At 50.4% G+C, this 16,222-nt stretch overlaps 1 protein-coding gene across 1 annotated transcript in view; it reads right to left on the bottom strand.

Annotated features, from left to right (window-relative positions):
* Positions 1-16,222, bottom strand: part of SEMA6A (semaphorin 6A) — a 91,102-nt gene that overhangs the window by 32,035 nt on the left and 42,845 nt on the right. The window contains exons 2-6 of the mRNA XM_058677263.1: positions 9,293-9,430; positions 7,475-7,592; positions 4,044-4,104; positions 2,367-2,429; positions 1,738-1,839 (exon numbers count right to left, since the gene is read on the bottom strand). Of these exons, the coding sequence (XP_058533246.1) occupies positions 1,738-1,839; positions 2,367-2,429; positions 4,044-4,104; positions 7,475-7,592; positions 9,293-9,392 (444 nt within the window). The 5' untranslated portion in view covers positions 9,393-9,430. The remainder of the gene's footprint in view (positions 1-1,737; positions 1,840-2,366; positions 2,430-4,043; positions 4,105-7,474; positions 7,593-9,292; positions 9,431-16,222) is intronic.

Genomic DNA, 16,222 nt, shown 5'->3' with positions numbered 1-16,222 from the left:
CGTCTCCACCACAGTCGACTCTGGCAGAATGGTCTAGAACCGGTCTCCCCCGTGGTGGCAGCGCGCTAAGCTCTTGGGCCATCTGGCACTGCTTGTGCAGCACATTAGGGAAGTTAGATGGAAAGTGGAGCGGTGGGTCTTGAACCAAGCTCATCTGGGGTGTGGGCATCACACAACTGGAAATTGCCTGAATTGTTCCCCAATGACGTGTGGGTTTACAGTCTTTCTCATGCATGCATCCTACTATGAAAACAGTACAAGGCAAGGCAGGGTGCAGAGGCAGAGATGGACAATTGGTTGTGGTCCCACTTCTGCCTCCTACCTGTTGGGCACATTGGGCTTTGTTAGTGAATGAGGATGGTTTAAGCTGTGAGCCTTTGGCCCTGGTCTGTTGATAAAATATCCTAGGAAAAGAGAGAGAGAGGCCACCACCCCTGCTACACCCAGGTATCTTAAGTCCTGCGTCATTGGCAAAGCCATGTTACCCTGCATCCCAACCACTTCTCTGAATAATGGACAGGGCTGTCATCGGGTACAGAGCGTGGGGACGGGAGCTGAGTGTGAGCCATACTCCATCTGTGTCTTCTCAGGGGTCTGGGACCCACTTTCATCTTGGCAGGAATGACAGTCACCAGGAGCGGTAGTGGCATTGCCCCTGTAGCATAGTGGCACATAGCAGCCTTCCAGAGTGGGTGTCTGTGCACCCTGCTCAGTCTTCAGTAGGGTCCCAGGGTGACAGGACACAGAGTGGGGGATGGTGTAAGGTGCTGACTGGCCAGCCTCTACATAAACACACAGACCCTGGGTTGGTGGAAAAAGCTGGTCTTTGGTTTATGATAAGCCTTCTCTATTTTGTCCATAAACGTTAAGCACCTGATGGGAGACCTTGTCTTCTGTGAAGACCTGGGCTTCCCATCGGGCCAGGGGACAAGGACAGCAGGTAGTCATATGTGTACGTGTGGGGGTTATCCACACCCTTGAGGAGCATCCCCCTGCTCCAGGCCAGCCTCATGCCTCATCACACTTCTGCTGTAGCGGCCACGCAACCCTTGGCTTCCCAAGGTGGAGGGCCCTAGTGTGTCTGGCCGCTGTGGACACTCAGTCTGAGTTTCCTAAGGTAGAGACTGGTCAGGGGGTAAGGGCCCAGAGTGCTGCTCGCAGGTGGGGGGCCAGGATCACTGCCAACCTGGCTCCTGCACTGGGGGGCCTGCCTTCTTGCCACATCTCTGGTGACTGCAGCAGGACCAGCTGTGTCAGCTAATTCTCTGAGAGCTGGTTTTTTCCTCTTTCTCTTGCATCAAGGTCAACAAAGGTGAGACCCCATTCAAGAAAGCCAAGTGTTCCCTGGAATTACACTTCCTAGACCTCTGCAGTGCTGCCTGGAGGAGGCTCTGGTTTCCAAGGGCAGGCATCAGAGATACCATGCAGAATAGAGCTCACTTGCCACAGCAGTGTGTGCTCAGAGGGGAGATGGGGAGGGGAGGCAGTGAGGGAACGCACACGGCATTCCCACGAGCGCAGTCAGTCAGTCTGGGAACAATGAAGAGTAGGGTCTTAGAGAAGTGGATTGTGCTGGGTGGCTCTTCAGAGACTCGTCAATCAGCCCTGTCCAAACAGGAAGCTAGCAGGGCGCCCGGGCTGGCCCCCGCCGAGCAAGGCATCAGGTGGAGGAGGGAGTGTGGGTGAGTGGGAGGCCCTCGCAGCCGCAGGGCTCCCACAGCCAAACGCAGCGTCTACCTTGTAGTTTCTGCAGGAAGGGTTGAAGGCGTTTGTCCCGCACACGAACAGCGTGTCATCGTTCTTCCGCAGCAGGACTTTGATAAAGTTGTGACACTCGTCCTAGAAAATAATCCCAGCTGTTGTGCAGAGCCCATTGACAGGACGGACACCCATCCTGTGTCGAGTGAGGTCTGCCCAGAGTAAGGGTCCAACACAGGGGGCCCAGGGTCGGGACCCACAGGGCGGGGAATGAGGCAAAGGTCTGGAGTGCAGCAGACGGCGACTTGACACTCCAAAGAGAAGGCAAGCTGGGGGCACTGGCTCGCATCTAGGGCTGTTGGGTGAAGCTGTTATAGGACCCCAGATACAAAACCCAGTGTGTGCGCACAGCCTTTTAAAAGCTTCTGGCAGATTCCCGTTGAATGTGGGCTATGAGGTGGCTGAGTGAGCCAAGTGCTGGGAAGACGGGGTGTCTGCCCAACTACCCCCAAGCCTGGGGCTTCTGAGCAGTGCACAAGGCAGGAAGTTGGTGGGAAAAGTGGTGGCTCAGGGGAGAAAAATTGGCACCATCCGATGCCATTAGTCCCCAGGCACCACCCAGCACCTGCACCCAACCGGCCGCTGAGGAATAAAGGCGGATTGCCAACCTTATGTTTCCCCTTCATTCTGCATGTGTCAACATCAGCCTGTCTAGATTTCCATGTCAGTTTCTGCAGGGATCAAGAAAGAAATCAATTAGAGCTCAGGGGTCAGCAGATTTGGATTTAGAAATAAGAGTTCCCTGGGGGAGATGGGAGACTGAACATATTTATAGGAAGCTTTCTGTACCCCTTCTCCATGATGAATTCACCAGAACAGCACCAGATAAGAGATGGAAACGCGGCTTCAAATCTGAACCCCCAACTAGTCGTGTAACTGCAAAAAGGTCTTCTCTGTGACATCCAGGAAAAGGCCAGGAACCCCACAGAAATGTCACACAACATGGCCAGATGCACTTGCGAAATCAGCCTTACTCTGATCCTGAACGTGTTCCTGCCCTCGCCTTTCAGATGATAAATCAATTTTTGTTAAGAAGGGCTTTCCCCTTGAAATATGGAAGTCATTTTCTCCCACATAAAGGGCACATTCACTTTTGGAGAACAAAGATCTAATTCAGGTTAAACTTGTTCATGAAACTCCGTGGGCCGATCTTCCACTTCCATGGCACAGCTTTTATGAACCGAAATATCACCATGTGGAGTTACAAGGACACCAAGCTTATGATTTTGGTCTGTCTCAAAAGGATAATGATGAAATTCCTGAGACCACAACAGTCCAATCAAGCTTAATATTACAGAGAACTTCAACACTGAGATATCTGTGGGCCAGAATTTTTAGTTATGAAAACTGGTATTTCCCTAGAACAGGACAATAACTTATTAGATGAATTTAGAAATGACCAAAAACCTCCAAACTCTATCTAGAGCTATTTCTGAATGTGTGCTAAACCCGAACCTACCCTCCAATTAGGATTTCACAAAACATGGGTTGCTATTTCCAAATGATTAACAGCAATTTCATTTTCTTTAAGCTTATCCTAGCTCTGACTTCAGACCAGAGATGGTCTCCCCAAGAAACCGTTGGATTTATCTGGACAATAAGATGCTGGACTCTATGCTTGGTCTATGTTTGCAAAGGAAGAATCTTGACTGAATTTGAACTGTAATACTGTAACAAGGTGGAGGAATCCACCATGCAGGGAGGGCATGGGAAGCAGTTGGGGGAATCCCAGAGCCTATGAAACTGTGTCACATAATGCAACATAATTAATTAAAAAATTATTACATTTACATATTGTAAATTTTACATATGGTAAATTTACATTTATATATTGAAATGATTATCAGAAAGCTGGCATTTTCCATTCATTAAATGACCATAGAAAAACAATTAAAGTTTTCATAATGTTTATCTAAAAAATAATAAATAAATAAATCTTAACACAATTAAAAAAAAAAAGATTATCCTAAAAAGTCTTCACTTTGGAAAGACAGTTTTTAACTTTTTTTTAAAGGCCAAGTAATGGGGCAGGGAGCAGGGGAGACAGTGGCCTAAGTGCCTGGGCTAGGTAGGTTGAATCCAGGAGCCACAAGCTTCATCTGGGTCTCCCCCACGGTGGCAGGGGCCCAAGCAGTCGGGCCATGCCCTGCTGCCTCCCGGGCACACTGGCAGGCCTGGAAAGGAGCAGGTACTTGATGTGGTGTTCCAAACAGCAGCTTCGTCCCTCACAGCACAATGCATACCCCAGGGAAAGAAAAAACAAAAGCAAGTTTTTAATGACTTACTTTGCTACAGTAAATTTCTTCTGTGTGTGACGTGTCTATATCAACAGTATAAATATGGTCCCTACAGACAAAGGAGAATGAACAAAGGGTCAGACACAAGTGTCAGAAGATCCCTTTTCTGTCACCCAAGGCCACTAAGCCCATACCCACAAGTGAAAATAAACCACAACACCAACACACCAGAACAGGAGAGGAGCCCAGCCTGCGAGGGCCGCCTCCAGTCACAGCACTGGCTCGGTCAGCCTGCCATCAATCTGGCGTCCAGCATCTCACGAAAACCTTGATCTGCACTTGAGCAACTCGACTGAACACCTGCGGTCCACACACCCTTTCGGGATCTTCGAGCCTACATCCCGATGCCCAACCCTGTCCAAAGCTGGCCTCCCTCCCCCACCCTGTCTTAAGGAGACACATCAGTGTGGCTCACTGGGCCAAGGTGAGGCAAGATGATGAAGGTAATATTCATTCCCGAGGCTGGAAAAGAGGCTGAGGGGTGCTGGAGTGGAGCTGGGCGTCTCCTGCTGCAGCGCGCCTCCCTGCGTCTCTGGGAACTTGGTCCTCTTTGCAACTGGCTGCCGAGCTCTCCGTGCGAGGGGAGAGAAGGCCTCAGCAGCTCAGGTGTGGGGCTATATTTAAACCTCCCCTTCTGTGTGAGCCGAGAACAAGAGCGCTTTTGTCTGGAATTCAGAAGCAAGCCAAGAAAAGAACTGCACTCGATGGAGGAGGTGGCGGCTGGCAAGGCTAAGCAAAACAGCTCATTTTCCCTTGAAATAACATTGACTTTTTCTAAAATTCAGGAAGTCCTGGGGCTGGAAAATTATCCACAGCTTTAAACCAAGACCTCCAGGCCCCTCATGACTTGAAAGGAACAGGGGGCTAGTGGGGAAGTTGGAGGAGGGCTGCAAAGAGAAGGAAGAAAGGAAGGGATTGTTTCCCTGCTCTGCTGCGCTAGCTCCTCGTCTGAGACTTCTCAGAGTCCCTGGGGGAAGTCTGTTTGCTACTGCTTTTGGGGAGAGCCACTGGAGAAGCCTAGAGATTAAAACCAGGCTCTCCTCTTATCCATGAAATGCAGAGAGAGGGCAGGACCCCTATCCTCCGGACCCCTATCCTGCCTCTGGAGCTGTGAGAATGCACACACATGTGTGTGTGCACACGTGTGTGTGTGTACACACGCACGTATGGAATGGGTGGTGAGTGGGAGAATGAGGAGGCCTGTGTGGGTGGAATGCTGACTTGGGAAGTTTCTGCAAACTTCCATAGAGTGCTGGGGCAAAGTTGCCCTTTAATTTCAAGGTGGTTTTGATTGCATGGTTTATTATGTGTTTGACTTTATGAGGCCACTGTGGTCAGGAGCTTTATAGCAGTGGAATTGCCAGTGACTCTGAGACTGGGCCACTCTTGGCCCTGCCAGCCTAGCCTCCAAAACTGAAGTGGGAGCTGAATATAGGAATTCTAAATTAACAGCTGATTAACATGCACTGGCAACTCCTCAGAAAACTCTGGATCCCAATCCCCGCCCACTTTTGGCATGGCTTGTATATGTTAATGAGCGGTTGAGAGATTACTAAAAAAAAAAAAAGGAGAATTCACCAAGGGGATAATAATAAAGTAGAATTGAAAGAGATTCCTGCCCCCAGCCTCACTCAGTTCCCCCCGCTTCTGCATGGGACTTGGCTAGCAATTGTTGACATCAATTGTCCAGGAAGAACTAGGAAGCCTTCTGAAAACAGAATAGTATGAATGAAATCTCTTGGGGCAGTGGCAATCTTTTTCAACATCTAAGAGTTCCCATGGCCCCAGCAAGCACAGACAGCACTTTCTGTGGAACCACAGATCAGGTTCGGGGTCACCCCCAATGGCCAATGTGTCCATCCCGGATCTGCGGCTGCCCTTCCTGAATCAATTCCCAGAACATAAACCCAGGATAGGATCCCAGGACCTCCTCTTCCACTGCACTGTGCTGACACGGCTTGGAGTTCGCAGCAACCTTGTCTCTTGCAGCCAGGATCCCCAGAGTAGTGGGGTGATGTGACATGCAGAGAGGAAGGAAGCATAGACATGGGGAACACAGATGGCTGACGGGTATGCATGGAGACCACGATGGTCAACCAGGCCTTTTGTGGCAGATGAGTCTTTCCAACGTTTATTTTTAGAAATGCATTCCATTCTGTTGCTTCTTGTTTTCTTTCCTGGTAGTAGGGAGCTAAGATGACACAGGCTTGGTCCCACATGAGTTGGCTCCTGGTCACATGTCTGTCTTCACAGCACCTGGCTGCAGTTGCTCTCCAGCAGCCAGAATCAGGGGCTAGTGATAGTTAGAGGAGCCAATGCTGTCCAAGCAAGTCGCCACTGGGATGTCCGCCTTCGGGGACTGTGCCAGGACAGAGTGGCTGTATGGCCCCATTGAGCCCAGTCACCACCCCCTTCTCCCTCCCTTGGGTTCCTCTAATACCTGAGGGTGATAAGAGCTCATTCTCCAAGGGCTGTTTCTAGGATTGAATGAGTTGGAGTGCTAAAACTGACAGTTCTGTCTGCAACCTGCACAGCACATACGTAGTCAGCACATGCAACTAGTACAAGTATTTACAAAGCTAAACATTTGGAAAAAGTGTGTTTTGGCCTGGCTCGCCGCCGTGACTGAGTATGGGGTGCTCTGGGGCCTCCTTCAGCCAGCCAGTGGCTTCCCACCTAACACAGCAGAAAAAACTCTCACGTTAAAGACAGTCGAGTACTCTGTTTCACCTGCTGTATCTGTGCCCATGGCCAGACACGCACATCAGTGCAGGCCCAGGAGGGACCACAGTGGAACTCCACACATGTTCCCAACCCTGCTCACTTGGATTCTTCCCAGTGTAGTGCTTCTACTGCAAAGTGGGGCAGTGTAATGAAGGGCGGCTTTCTAAAAGTCACCTCTTATTTGGCAGAGGACACCAAGGTCACCAAGAAGTTAGAGTCCAGCTAAACAAAGGTCAGAATTAGAAGCAAACCTGAAAAAAAAATTCTATATCTATATCTATATCTATATCTATAGTAAAGATTCGCCCTATTGGGCCTTGTTGGGGGTGACATGGCCTTCTTTGAAACAGTCTATGTTTAATTTACACACCTACATGCGTTTGTCCTTCATGTTTTCATGTTCAACTTAATTTAACAAGTGAGTGTCAAAGAGTGAATCACCCTATTGGGTAACTGAATAAATATTTGCCCGTATGTTCATAATTAACAGTGGAATAGTTGCCTCTAAGCTCTGAAACATGCGGTCATTATTTTTTTTCTAAATTCATAGAAAGTTAAACAGACCGAGACAATCTTGAAAGCTGTGGCTTGACAAGGTACAAGTGACCTCCGATCCGGTGTTTGGGGACCTCGGGGTCTGGGAGAGGAAGCGGAGCTGGCCCCACGCGGGCCTCTGGGGCCTGGCCGTGGCTTACCTGGCAGCAATGTAGAGGGTTCTGTTCAAGACCATGACCATCTGGATGTCCAGTTTGTGTCTCTGTGTGCTGTTCCGTCCTGGCTTGTGGCCCACAAACACCGGGTACTGTTTTGTATCTGCGCAAAGAGGAGAAGCTGGTCAGACAAGGAAGGCAGGGGCAGGGCTTGCCACACAAAGCCGCGTCGCACGTGCCCCTGGCCGCCACCTCGGTCTCCAGCGAGCCACTGGGTACTGGTGCACTGCCCGTTACTGAGAGGCCCGGACCGAAGCGCCACAGCCTCCTGGCTCGCACCCCTTGCTGGGGCCCGCCTTGCCAGCACGAAGGTGTTCTTTTTCTTGCCCAGCTTTCTTTTCATCTCCTATGCAGTGCTAAGCCTGGGGGTGGGGGGCAGCCTGCCAAAGACCTTGTCTCGGGACCAAACTATTTCAAAGCAGCCTTCCCATCAATCAGTACAAAGGCAAGGAGGTCTGGAGGCGAGAGCTGGCGTCCAGGAGCCAGGAGAAAAACGCCGTCTCCACGGGCATCCCGCGGGAATGGTCAGCTATTGAAGGCCGCTGGGCCAGGCTGGCTGGCATTCGAGGAACTGTGGGAAGCTCACTCCAGAGGGAAGCCATTGGCCCAGCTCGTAGAAACACGGGCTTTGACAGGCCAGGGTCAAACTGAGTGTAGCCAGTCAGGCGATCTGGAATGTTCCCTGGCTTGGAGAGCCAATGTAGGAGTTTCAGGGCAGTGATTTTCTCCTTTGCTCCAACTCTTTGACTAAGAGTGGACCATGTGGAGTAACCTATGACCTTTAGAACACGCCGACATGTCTCTACCTTTAACCTACGCTCTGCGGAGCCCTGGCCATCCTCTGACACAGAGAGGAGACTCAAACTTAGGAAGCAGAGTTGCACCGGGAGGGGTGAGGGCTGTGACTGGGGCCTGGGAAGCCACTCAGGAACTCATATAGGGGTGCTATGCTTTAAATCCCTGCTGTGTCCACACCCCGCCCACGGTGGCACCTGTCTTCATTCAGAAAACAAATGTGGGTCAGGAGTCACTTGCTTCACTCCATTATGGTCTGGGCCTGTGCCCCCTGGCCTCTGTTTTCGCCTCCCCCTGCCCTCCAGTGTGCAGCTGAGGGACCTGCTGAGGGTCCCGGGGGAATGTCACAGAGCCCACGTGGACCCTTCGGTGTCTGAGTTTTGGGTCATTGCGCTGGACAGTTTGGGGACTCTCTCCCCTTTCCTTCGATCAGATAACTGTAATCAGGGGAGAGGCGTACAGTGAGTTGGATGTTCCATTCACCACACCAGCAGGACTTCCCTCCCTAAGCTCCCAACCCCTAGTCCGTTGGTCTCTGTTATCCCCGATGGCAACACAAAGGCCAAAGAACTAATACAGGTCCCTGCAAACTCTAGGTCACTCTGCCTTCACATGTAGCAAGGACACCACTAACTCTGAAGGAATGGCAATTCTCTAAGGCCCCCTAGAGTCGTCTCATCATGCTCCGCTTGTCCTAGCTTGCAAACCCCTCAGGTATTGAGTACATCAGGAGTCATGGGAGACTGGCCATTGCCAAACGGGGCCAGTGCGCTCCCACAAGGTGGCTGTGGCACTGAGCATGGTAAGGTCCTGACTGGAGCTTGGGGGCACAGAGGATTCTCTGATCCCTACAACTGTGTCCCCCAAATAGCATCTGACGGTGGGTTCTGCATCTGCAACCTCCACTGAGGTTACACTACCCAGGATCAAATGACCCGGAAAGTCTGTTTTTCTGTCTCCTACAGAATGGAATGTCACAGGGTGGAGGGGCGGGGGCAGAGTACTCACAGTTGCCATGCGAGATACTGATTGGCTCAGAGTCTTCTGGGAAGCCGGCGCCCGCCAAGTGCAGCAGTGTGAAACAGAGCAGCAGGGCTTCTAACCTCATAGTAGCTCCGCGGGCAGAGTGGACTTCTCTACTTCACCCTGCCAGAAAGCAAAGGCGGGATCTGGTTGCTCTGCACGCCAGCTTCACCCACACCCAGACGTCAGGGCCTCTGCCTTGTCCATCCAAGGAGCCCTCTCTGTGACCCGCCGCACCCTCCCTTTCCAGGCACTCATTGGCCAAGCTCCACCCCCTCCAGAGCCTCTGTCCCGTTGTCCTGAGCCCACTTGAGGCCCCTGGTAGGCAGGTGCCGTGGTTTATTTCCCAAATTCCTGGGTGGGAAACTGAATCTCCGTTGCCAACAGTGCTGGGAGGTGGGGCCTAAGAGAGGCTCCGCCCACATGAATAAAGGCTTGGCAGGTGCAGGAGTGCCCAGTGCAGGTTGGGCCTGTCCCTCGTGAGCCACTGTCACCTCCACCCTAATCTGATGCATCACCCAAGCCCTCCCATTGCCCGTGACCAGGGCTGTGTAAAAGGTCTCCTTTCCTTTATAGAGTGAATGGGGGGTGGTGCTCGTTACAAGAGCAGACAGACTTGGAAACTGTGGGGAGCAGAGCAGCGGTCATTTTCGGATGAGGATAAATTCTGTTTCTTGGCAGCTTTACAGAGTTCAAACCCGCCCCTCGCAGGTGTGTGTGTGCCATTGGCCCTGTTTGTTCATCTCCACCAGTGCTACCTTCACCTGTTCACTGAGGTGTCTCACCCCTTGGTTTCTGGAAGTAAAATCACACCATCTGTATTCCAGAAGAAATAAATGGATCTTTCCAGATTTGCTGCTTTAGAAAAGGTCCTATCTCTCCCCATTTCGGCCCACTACCTTGCCATGAGACATTAGTGAGTAAAATGGCCAATTCACACTTCTGCTCATCTGTAGGTCTTTACAGATGCTCTGCGTAGCAAAGTCCCTATCCACATTGGAAACAAAACCATCCCATGTGCAGCTGCCAGATACGAGAAACGACTCTGTACAGTCAACACAGGACTGCTGGGTGTCTTCCACATGCACGGTACTCTGCAAAACTAATGCAAAGGGCGCTATCTTTTCATCTTTCCAGGAGTCGCCTTTGAAGCAGACTGCCAAAGATTATCTTTTCCCAGCAAAGCTGGTTTACAGCAGTCCATCAATCATTGAAGATTTGTGTGTAGAAATGTCAGACCTTGTGATCCAGCTGTCTTTGAAAGTTAATTTGGCAAACAAACTGCTAACTGACGCCTTTTGGAACACCGTCTCTTATCAGATACCTCTGTCTCTTTTCTGCCTGCCAAGAAAAGCACTAATAAAGTCCCGCATGCCACATTGCAACTTCTAATTTCACAGCCACAGCTGGTTCTTCATCATTTCTTCCATTGAAAAGTGCACATTAATTAATTTGCATTATTTTGAAAATCAAAGAGGGAGAAGGGTTGAGAGCAAAGCCTGAACAATTCCATCTCTCCATCTCTGACGGCAAGATTCACATTACACTGGAAGTGCTGGAAGTGATGACTCGGTCACAAGGCAGCCCATTGCCACAGACAGTAACACAAACTCGCAGATGGCGCAAAGCTGCCACCTCTTCCTTTGGGGGGGGCAGTTGTCCCTGAGCTGGAGTCTGAACCCCAAGGAACTGTGCCATGGGATGCTCCCGTGTGCTTTGCATGTTCTTGCTCCAGCTCACTAGCTGCAGAAAAGACACATGCCCATGCCATGGGCCTAAATAAGCAGGTGAGGATGCAGCAATATGGACCCAGAGTTGCAGGGCAGGGGACCGCGGTACCCAGGGACCCAGAGGGACAGCCTGGCATGGAATAAGAACCCAAACTCAAAAGCATGATTCTCATTCTTTTTAAGATTTATTTATTTTTATTGCAAGGCAAATTTACAGAGAGAAGAGAGAAACATCTTCTGTCTGCTGGTTCACTCCCTAAGTGGATACAAGGGCTGTAGCTGAGCTGACCTGAAGCCAGGAGTCAGGAGCCAAGAGCTTCTTCTGGGTCTCCCATGGGGGTGTAGGGTCCCAAGTACTTGGACCATCTTCGACTGCTTTCCCAGGCCACAAGCAGGGAGCTGGATGGGAAGCGGAGCAGCTGGGGCATGGACTGGCGCCCATAAAGGATCCTGGTGTGTGCAAGGCGAGGATTTAACCACTGAGCCATTGTGCCGGGCCCCGTTGTCATTCGTTGTGAAATCTTTGGAAATGTACATACATGTATAGCTGCATGTCCTTCCACAGCCACTTGCATCTTCATCTGAACATCCTGCAAGGCACAGATCTGCTGTTTTCCGGTCCCTGATTAAAATTCTTGCCACCTCACCTGAAAGAGCTCTGGTGGGAAGAGCCATGCATGCAGAAGCAACCTGTTCCGCAAAAGAGTGCTTCTCTGCCTGGGGTTCCTGGCCGAGGTGTGTCACTTCAGTATCTCCAGCTTTACAGGAAGGCTCTCTGCTAGTAATCCTAGCTGGTTCACGTGCCTTTCTGCCATCTCATCAGGTGTTAACTTGGACATCACAGTGGGGGAGTGTCTGGGCAGGACACATGGACGCTCGGTAAGTCAGCTGCAATTCGGAGGTGTCATTCTGTTCCTATTCAGCGCGTCCCCTGTCAGCATGGAGACAGCATACTTGCTTGTTGAGCTGATGACTGTGTGCAGGGATCCCAGGTCACTGATGCTGCCAGGCCCCATCCAGCAGAACATGAGCCGTGTCTGCAACCCAGGACCACAGCAGTACACACTGGCAGCCCAATCCAGCAAACACAAGGGAGAACTTTCCACTGGGTTCTGAACATCTTGAGCTAGCTGGGCTGCTGTGATTTTTGAGCTTGTTTAAGTAATTTTCAAGACTTTGGGAAGCGCTGCCCACATAGAGTTATTTATAGGTATCTGCCAGCACTTGTAGACTTGCCTGTCTGTGGTTGCATGCACAGACTAAGTCTGACTTAGAGGTAAGCAGCTATTCATAAAACAAGGTAAGCCAAGACAATACGAGGGATGCTCAGCAGAACTGTACTGCAGAAGGTTGTGAAATTTCCATCTGATTGCCTCAGCCTTCCGCAGTTCTTAGGAAAATACACCATCGTGGGGCTGGTGTCATTCCACTGCAGGCTAAGTTTTGACTGTAGCACTGGCATCCATATGGGCACTGGTTCCTATCCCAGGTGCTCCATCTCCAATCCAGCTCCCTGCTTACAGGCTGGGAAAGCAGCAGAGGATGGCTCCGGTTCTTAGATCCCTGCACCCATGAGGGAGATTCAGAAAAAAACCCTGGCTCCTGGCTCCTGGCTTTGGACTGGCTCAGCTCCAGGCACTGCAGCCATTTAAGGAATGAACCAGCAGATGGAAGATATCTCTCCCTCCCTGTCTCTCCTTTTTCTCCCTGTAACTCTGCCTTTCCAATAAAAATAAACAAATGTATTAAAAAATACACAATTTCTGTAAAAGTCCTACTCTGTCCGGTGCATAAAATTCATGGAAAATCTTGAGCACACTCTGAATTTTAACAGGCAGCTGCTTGGTGAACTTACTTCTTCTATTTAGAGTCATCTAAAATTAATTTGTGTTTGACTGTCTACACACTCTGAGCCCAGACAAAAATCCTTACTGTAATTTTTCCCGACAGCTTTTAAGACTAAATTGAATAACAGAGCTGCAGTGCACAAGTGGTGTTGTGACTCTTGGCTGCCATGAATGAATAGAACTGCGCAGAATGCAAATTGGCCAGCAAAGCACCAGGTAGTCCAGGGCTTGGGCCCAACAAAGGCATGCCAAGGTGACCTGTCTGCAGGTGCTGTGATGGCGTTCACACTGGTGGTGGTTTTTTAAAAATAATGGAATCCTCTGTGAGGCAGATTCGGGTCACACAGCAGATCCTCGTGCCAGCGAAGCAGGTGGCACAGGAAGTAGTGAAAGGATGCCACCAATGGTCACATCGCACTTCTAATCCATGAGGTTGATTTCAGAAGGGCTCAGGCAGCAGGAAACCACATTAGTGTCCCCAGTCCTAGAAACCCTCAGGTGTCACCCTGACATGAACCCCGATTCTCTGCCCAATTCCTCCCCCAAATCCTGCTGTGTGAAATTCTACTGAAGATCATATACAAGTAGTACTTGGCCAAAGCTAACTCCCTGAGAAGAAACATGGTATTCGCAACATTCAGGGGTAGAATGCAAGATTTAACACAAGCTCCACATTGCTGGCTTCTTAAAATAAAAAAGGCACAAATGTGGACATAGCTTTGCTGTCCACGGTCCCACGTGGCCACACTAGAGCTGAGCAGGGCTGACAAAACAGGACACTGGCTGTCTTTGGTTAAAAACACTTTCCATCCATGAACCCCATTGCCTTCCCTCCTGCAGGCTCTGGGTCCCCAGGCAGTGGTCATCACCGCTGCTGTTTGGTGAAAGGTGCTGTGGTTATCCTCAGGGGACCTGGTGTGTGTCCACTTATGAATGGACCCAGTTGCTGGGACCTGGGCACACAGAGTAAGCAAGACCTCAGCACAGGTGCACGGCAGCTTTGGCACAACTCATGCCTCATCGGGTACACATGGCAGCATCTTCCACAACACTGGCCTCTGACGGACATCGTCATAGGAAGTGGTCATGATGTGAAAAATACTGTATGTGATGAAATTTGCAGATATACAGCATCTTGGATATTAACTCTGAGTGCGGCCTTGAGACACAGAATGATGGGACTGACATGTTTTTTTTGTTGTTGTTTTATTTTTTGTTTCTTTGATTTTAAACAAGTAAAGACATTTACGAGCATACATCTTGGTAATTCACTTTCACAAATACATTTTCCACTGGCACATTGGGAAATGGTCAGGGTCATCAATCAACAGTTCACGCTGTCCTGCTAGAGGGAGGGCATGCAGACCTGTGACCGCGGGAAACTCCCAGGATGCTCAGCTGTGCCATGATCTGGAAGTGGGCACGGGACAGCCACTGGGGCATCCTGAATGGCAGCAGGAAAGCAGTCAGGCTGGGCAGCTGGGTCAGATGCTCTGGGTCGAAACAGAAGTTCTATGCCCAGGGCATGCAGCCCGTCTTGACTCTCTCTTCTTGGCTGGCAGAGCACGGGGCCAGACACCCCAGGGGCCTTCAGCGTGTCTGTGCCAATGGCCGTGTGCAGCAACACAAACCCTTACCTGGGTAGCTGTCAGCCAGCTGCAGTCGTTATGGCGTGCACAGTTGGCAGAGTGCGAGCAGACATGCCAGCAGGGTGGACGGCCGGGGCCCCACTGTGGCCCCAGTTCTAAGCTGGACAAAGAGGTGGCTAGTGTCACTGCTTTGTCACATGCAGAGGCTGCCTGACATTCCCGTCTTTATCCCTCCAGCTCACTGTCTTGAAAAATCTAAATTGGCATCAGCTGTAGGGATAAGTGTTGTGACACTGTGGGTTAATCTGCTGCTCGGGGTGCCGGGCATCTCATAACAGAGTCCAAGTCTTGGCTGCTCTATTTCTAATCCAGCTTCATGCTAATGCACCCCAGGAGGGAGGAATGATGGTCTAAGTACTTGGGCTCCTATCACGGATGTGGGAGACCCAGACAGAGTTCCTGGCTCCTGGCTTTGGTTGCATGTGTGTATGCACACGCGCACCTCTTGGCAGGTGCACCATAATTTACAGGAAGAGGGGCAGGCAGGCCAGCTCAAGGCAGCTGTCCTGAGAAGGGCAACTCCATGCTCACTGAATTTCAGAGACTCCAATGGGACCATTTCACCTTCTGCTTAAGGAATTTTAAATGACTGTCTAATGGTTGGATTTTTTTTTTTTCATTTCATCTCAAGTCAGAGCTAAAGTGCTGCAGCTGAGAGTATAACGAGGGTGGTAGGGGAAAGTGCAGAGACAGAAGTTCCGAACAAGGCTATTGATCCGATGAAGGGGGGGTTGGCTAGTTGTCTTCCTGACTTTCTGTTACATGTGTAACATTGTAACCCTGATGCAAAGGGCAGCGGCACCAGTACAAACCCAGGTCGCCTTTCCTGGGCACTCAGATGCTGCACAGAGGCCTTAAAAAGACAGGGCTTTCCCAAACACCTTTGTCAAAATCCTGAGCAGATATGAACCAATGCAGTCATGGCCTTGGACAGGGATTGTCGCCCTAGCCAATTCTCCTAGCTTCTCTCCACTGCTGGCACCAGCCGGACCCTCCAGCTCCCACACGCCTGGGGCTGCTGGAGAAGACAGGGACAAGGAGGGACTGGCAGCCAGTAGGCATTGCCGTCCTTAGGCCCCAAACAGTGCCACCCAAGACTCCAGCTCTCACCAAACCCCACAGATCCGTGAACTTGCATGAGTGTGTCCGGTTCCACACACTATCTTTTCTCGTAGGATGGGAACTTTAACAAGTTCGTGGAAAACAGAAAGATAAATTTATTCTGGCGCAATTGTTTTCTAAAATCTATGCATAGGGTTTTTTTTTTCCCATATAATGCATTTTCCTTTGATATTCTGTTTTAACTGAGCCCTAACATTTAGCCAAAAAGTGTATTTTACTACCAGCCTCTGATGATACACAAGGAGAAAAATATTGTTTGAGGAGTGGCTCCACAGAAAGCTGGGCATCACTGACTGGCACTTACTGGTGAGGAAGCCACACCAGGTACAGGGAGCGGCCCCTCTGTCCTTACATGAGCACATACAATGGCCAGGACCAACCGGAGGTGGAGGCACCTACTCTCCCATGTTCTTTAGGAAATTCATTAAAAAACAAAACAAAACAAACAAACAAAAAAACCAAGTTTACTCTACGTTCCTGTGTGCCCACACTGGAGCTGGAAGACCTCGCCAACTGTTTTCTGAGACCCGTGTCCTGTCCTTGGCTTCGCTGGCCTGGCCTGGGTTA

This window comes from Ochotona princeps, chromosome 19, assembly GCF_030435755.1.
Source record: "Ochotona princeps isolate mOchPri1 chromosome 19, mOchPri1.hap1, whole genome shotgun sequence".
NCBI lineage: Eukaryota > Metazoa > Chordata > Mammalia > Lagomorpha > Ochotonidae > Ochotona > Ochotona princeps.
Note: the sequence above shows the minus strand (reverse complement) of the source record. Positions and strands in the feature narration are given on the sequence as shown.